We start from the raw sequence: 5,555 nt of genomic DNA, 5'->3' as shown, positions 1-5,555 counted from the left end.
ATTTAATCCATCCCCTACAAAAAAAAATTTAAAAAAAAAAACAATAGATTGGTTCCAACAAAACATAGACCACGAATGATTTTGTCGTGCAAGTTATTATCCTTCGAATTTTTATATCTTGAGCTCTATCGCTAGTGATTCACAAGTGTGAAAATTGAGTTGAACAAGATATGTATGATGCAAATTGGTGGTGTTTTTTATTTGCAGCCAGCACAGTTTGACTCGACTGCATGGGAAGGATAAAGCAAAAACTCCAGCATTGCTGTTGAGGCTTTTGAAAAAGGACCAATTCCAATCTTTCCATCCAAGTGATGTCTTATGTGATTGAATAGATATATTTAATTCAAAAACAACGCATTTGGACTCAATAAAAAGCCAATATAGCAGTGCTTCTCCTCCTATGGCTTCACCATTCTTCCAGCAACAAGCACAGGGTCTTAGGCATCCATTCCGCTCAGATTTTACGGTGTTTTAAAATGATACTTGTGTTGATGTACACAAAGTGTAAAAATGCAAAAATTTGCAGTACCAAATTTCACAAAACAAAAGAAGAATGATATTATCCTTCAGGCACTATTTGACCTTACTACACTAAGTATTTGCTATAGGAATATAGCAAATTACTTCTAAAATACAACAAGAAGAGGGAGAGTATTGATAGCATATATCAAGTTCTCAAAGTTAGTATTGATGTTAAGAGACTTGTTCAATCTCATACGTTTTAAACACCAAAAGCTAGTAATGAATCACTTTTAAACATCAAAAGGTGCTAAAGTACTTCAGAATAATCTAACTGTTATAAAACATCTGGCCTCGAATCCAGGAGTGAGTAGAATTGGATCGAGGGCCGAATCCCATTCTGCAGTAGATCAAAAAGTTTCAAATGAATGTTGGTTAACTTGTAATTCATAAAATTAAGAAAAGTTTAATGTTAAGTGAACAAAATTTGTTAGAAAGAAAATAAAATTAATATCCTACAATATATTTTATTTTAATATTGCATTGTAGAAATGATAGTGGTAACCATAAAATATTTTAAAATTTTTGAGGGACAATTGTGGGGTTAAAGGGAATATTATCAAATTTCTGCTCCCGGGTTTTGTTGTTGCGGGGTAGGGGTGGCAATTTTCGACACGACCTGAAAACACGACACGAACCTAACACGAAATTAATGGGTTGGGTTGAGGTTTCGGGAATTCGGGTCAGAATCGGGTTGGACCAGATGAACCCGAAAAGAAAACAGGTCGATTTCGGGTCAACCCGTGGTGACCTGATATGACCCGATATGACCTGTTTACGAATTAAAAATAATTTAATAAACATAAAAATAATTTTATCTAACTAAACTAAGTTATTCTTTTTTTCAAAGGCATTAATTACTTAATCCTAAATGAATTTATTTAATTTGTGTGAAGTTGAAATTATTATATTTGGACAAATAATATATTATATTATTTTTTACTTTTATACTGTTTTAATTTATTTTATATTTTGTTTGGGATAAAACACTTTTACGGTGTTTAATTTATTTTAGATTTGGTTTGAAATTATTTATTTAAATTTTTATTACTTGATTATGTAATTAGTTTTGTGAGAAATTGATTTTATTAGAAATTACAGTGATAAATTAATAAATTAAAATTAAGTTTCGGGTCATTTCGGGTCGACCCGCCAACCCGTCAACCTGAAATTTTCGGGTTCGGGTCAGCATACCTGACCCGTCACGGGTTGGCGGGGTCGGGTTCGGGTCACCAAATTTTCTGACGGGTTGACCCGAACCCGACCCGCCAACCTGATTTGAACCCGAATTGCCACCCCTATTGTGGGGTGGGGGGGGGGTGCTGAGGGAAAAATGGGGCAATAATAGAAAAGTTAAACTTTTTGTAGGCTATTCTAAAAATTCTAAAAGATTGAGTTGTTGTGGCTCCGCTCGTGGGCGCGGGTATATACCTCAATCAAAATGGACAATTTGTCCACCGCTTTATTATTTTAAGAGTAAATGGCCAGAATGATCATTAATCTATCTAAAATGGTACAATTTGGTCATTAATTTTTTTTTTTTTTGCTAAAAAGGTCACTTGACTCCTTAAAATAGACATTTCAGGTCATTCTTTGCTAAATCAACCGAAAATGACCTGTAATTTAGGACTTTTTCCCCTAATAACTTAAAATAGCAGGTCAAATATGCTTCTTTTCGATTAGTTTAGCTGTTAAATTAGCCAACATGACTCAATAGTCCTATTTTAAATAATTGAGTGACCTTTTTGGCTAAAAAAAGAGTTTTATGACCAGACCGTGCCATTTTAAATAGTTTGGTGATTATCTTGGCCATTTACTCTTATTCTAATGGCAACTTAGCTGCTACTAGAAGAGATAGAAGATTAATGGGTAAAATGGATAAATTACTTATAATCCGCCTGTGATTTGACATGTGTTTCAAAATAATTACATAACCCCCCTATGGTTTTATGTAAAGTATAAAATAGACGAAATATACAATCAGTTACAGCTTTTATACCAAATGCGTTCTAAAAGCACGTGTGATAAAATTTTAATCTTCATGTAATTTCTTTATAATTTGTATACATAGTCACTTTACTCCTTATATTTTTTATATTTATCTACATAATCCCCCTATACTTTTATACGAGATAGTTAAATCGTCAATTAATTTAATATTTAATAACAGGCACTATTGGTATTTCAATTAACAATGTTACATAGGTTATTTTTCATCAAATTTTCATTTTACATAAAATTATAGGAGGGTGAAGTGGATTGAAACATTAGGGGTCATATGGCAATAGACGAAACCTCTGGGGTTATATGTAATTTACCTAAGATTAATAAATATCATATTACTGTGTAATTCAACAAAGCAAAACGACAATGAAGATGATTACCATTGCCTTGCATGATTTATTCTTTGAATTCTAGTAGCCAGGCTATTTTCAGCTTCATCTCAGTTAATTTTAAATATTAGACTAGTTAGTCATGAGACTCTTAACACTGCAGAGAGCCAAATGGCAACATTGGGCTGTCGATGATGGCTACTTACTAGAGTTAACGAAGTGTATTCGTACGTAGAGTTCCAGTGTATTCAAGAATCGGATTTATATTCTCATTCTCATGTACGAATTTGATAAGAAATTTCATAATTCCTTTTTTTCTTTTTAGTTTGTTGTATTCTTAGCTAAAATTGGCTATGCATAAACTATCGATTACAATAGGTAGTACTATTTTTATCGCTTTACCTTCATAAACTTCCTGATAAAATTGGACGTTGGAGTGGTTAATTTGGTTCAAGAATGTGACTGTACAAACTAACTGCATATAATGTTTGTATAACCTGTGGATTTTTAAATTACTAATGAAGGTGTTTCATGTGGAAACATTATGCTTAATTTAATCACATCTTGGAAAAGAAAAGTACAAGCCAAACAGCAAAAGAATAGATATGTCCAATGAAGAATCAATGCTATATGAGACAAGCTGTAACTAACACCCAAAAAATGACCAGGAAAAAAAAGGTATCTGACTTGAATGCATTGTGATATTTTGAAATGTGGGCTCTAAGCCTCTACCATATATTTTTATGATCTTTCATCCCCACTCCAACTACCTTTCACCTTTGGACCGGTAGGACCTTCCTCCCCATAAACTTCTTTAGGCAAAATATTCACCAATCTTGCAAATGCAGATTTCAGATTTTCAGGCAACGATCCTTCCACTTTCTGAACTTCAACCCCAGATTCATACACAATATCAGGACCCCATTTTCTCAAATAATTCAGCCACGGTGGCTCAACAATTCCCAAGCCAAGATTCTCAGCTGAAACTATTGAATACTTTGCTCCCGTGTCCAAAAACTTGTCACCCTTTGCTGCATCATTTCTTATTCCAACATCACCTGCCCCTTGCAAAACAAGCCCTGGTTTTGGATAGTTTGGATGGCCACTCAATGCCGAATATGCGACTGGTTTATTAGTACCATCATGAAATTCAAGTAGTGGTGCATCTACCCATATTCCTTTGCTATGTTCTGAAAAATAAACCTTGTACAAAATCCCATTAAAATTGCTGATTCTTAGGGTCAAATGCTCCCAATCTCCAATATGTTCGCCAGTTCGGCCTAATGGGATGTCGATTAATCCAAGTTTAGCCGTTCCAGGACCATTAAACGGGTAAAAAATCCAAATTGCAATGTCTGTAAATGTTGCACCTAACATAGGTTTAATCTGGATATAAGCCTCAGCACTTTGTAGATCTCCTTTCTTGACTTTTTCTTTGGCATTTTCGTCAACAGGTAGGTCCAGCCAGTAAGCTCCATCATTGGATTCTCCCTGGGGTAGATTGGCACCATTATATTGGATGGCAACAGGATTTGACTCATCTCCCTTGGTATACAATAATGCACCATTCTCAAAATACCAATTGACTGAAGAGGGAAAGTAATTTTCCTTGGGGTGTAAGAATATCCGAGGAGAATATGCCTGAAATAATGCTTCAACCTGTTGCATATTAGGCATGGATGAAAAATTGCTGAAGTTGTTATTCTTCAAACAAGCTATGGTTGTTGAAGAAGAATTATCATCTGATTCATTCTCGACTATGAATGTATTTACACCGACGCCTTGCGCTTGTATCCCTCTAACTCTAGGCCTTGAACTGTACACATTGAAATCACTATCACTGCTTGTTTTGCCTTCGCCCCAAATCCAGTTTTCAGCTTCACATTCATCAGTGAGTTCAGAGATAACACATCGGACTTTATCAAGAGAAGGCTTGTCCGGTGTCGCGGTCACAACATAGCCAACGGCTCTGTAGCCATCAGGTGCTACTGGCAACCAAATGTAGCCATGGCCATCTTGGCTGGTCTTCAAGGACTCACTGCTCCAGATTAAAGTGTAATCAGTTGGTTTCTTGAGAGTTTCATTGCTTGATGATTGATCAGTGGAGGTGTCTTTTGCAACAAGAATCCAACCAAAAAAGGGTTGATTGTTAGGTTGGCTATAGGAACCAAGCATGAAAAATCCATCTGGAATTTGGGATGGCTCATAAAATGTTGCACCAAGATTATCTGGTCCTCCTCCATATATGGTCCAAACTTTATTGAAGGTTGATATTTGGTGCACTTGGAGTCCACCTAGATCAATATAATCACTTGCAAAGCCACCCTCTGTCATTCAAGCTCAAATGCATTAGTCAAGTAATGAAAAGGAAATATATATACAAATTTACATCACTTAGCCGCTGTTGTTTCAAATTAAAAATCAGTCTAGTAGAAAAAAAATACCAAATGAAGAAAAAAAATCAAAATGGTCAGATTTCTCTTTTAAGTTAAGAAGACTGGAAATTTAGTGAACCATGCTTGCTTTTAATTTTTCTTGAATTGTCTAAAAATGGAAGAAAACAAGAAGATAAATTGATTAGAACCTGATGACCATGTGGGTATTGGAGAGGGGAACTTGAAAATGGTGTCAATGGGCAAAGATTTGCTTTGTTTTTGTAAGAAAGAGGGGATTGGGAGACAGTTTCCCATTTTTTGAGTAACC

The 5,555-nt window shown here is 35.1% G+C and overlaps 1 protein-coding gene across 1 annotated transcript; it reads right to left on the bottom strand.

Annotated features, from left to right (window-relative positions):
* Positions 1-3,513: 3,513 nt before the first annotated feature.
* Positions 3,514-5,555, bottom strand: LOC113781377. The gene is made up of 2 exons (XM_027327296.1): positions 5,437-5,555; positions 3,514-5,179 (listed from the first exon to the last, which is right to left on the bottom strand). Exons 1-2 carry the CDS (start codon positions 5,540-5,542, stop codon positions 3,594-3,596), a joined length of 1,692 nt encoding a protein of 563 aa, XP_027183097.1. The 5' UTR covers positions 5,543-5,555; the 3' UTR covers positions 3,514-3,593.

The sequence above is a fragment of the Coffea eugenioides genome, chromosome 8, assembly GCF_003713205.1.
Source record: "Coffea eugenioides isolate CCC68of chromosome 8, Ceug_1.0, whole genome shotgun sequence".
Classification (NCBI taxonomy): domain Eukaryota; kingdom Viridiplantae; phylum Streptophyta; class Magnoliopsida; order Gentianales; family Rubiaceae; genus Coffea; species Coffea eugenioides.
The sequence above is the reverse complement of the archived record's forward strand: the minus strand, read 5'-3'. Positions and strand labels throughout refer to the sequence as shown.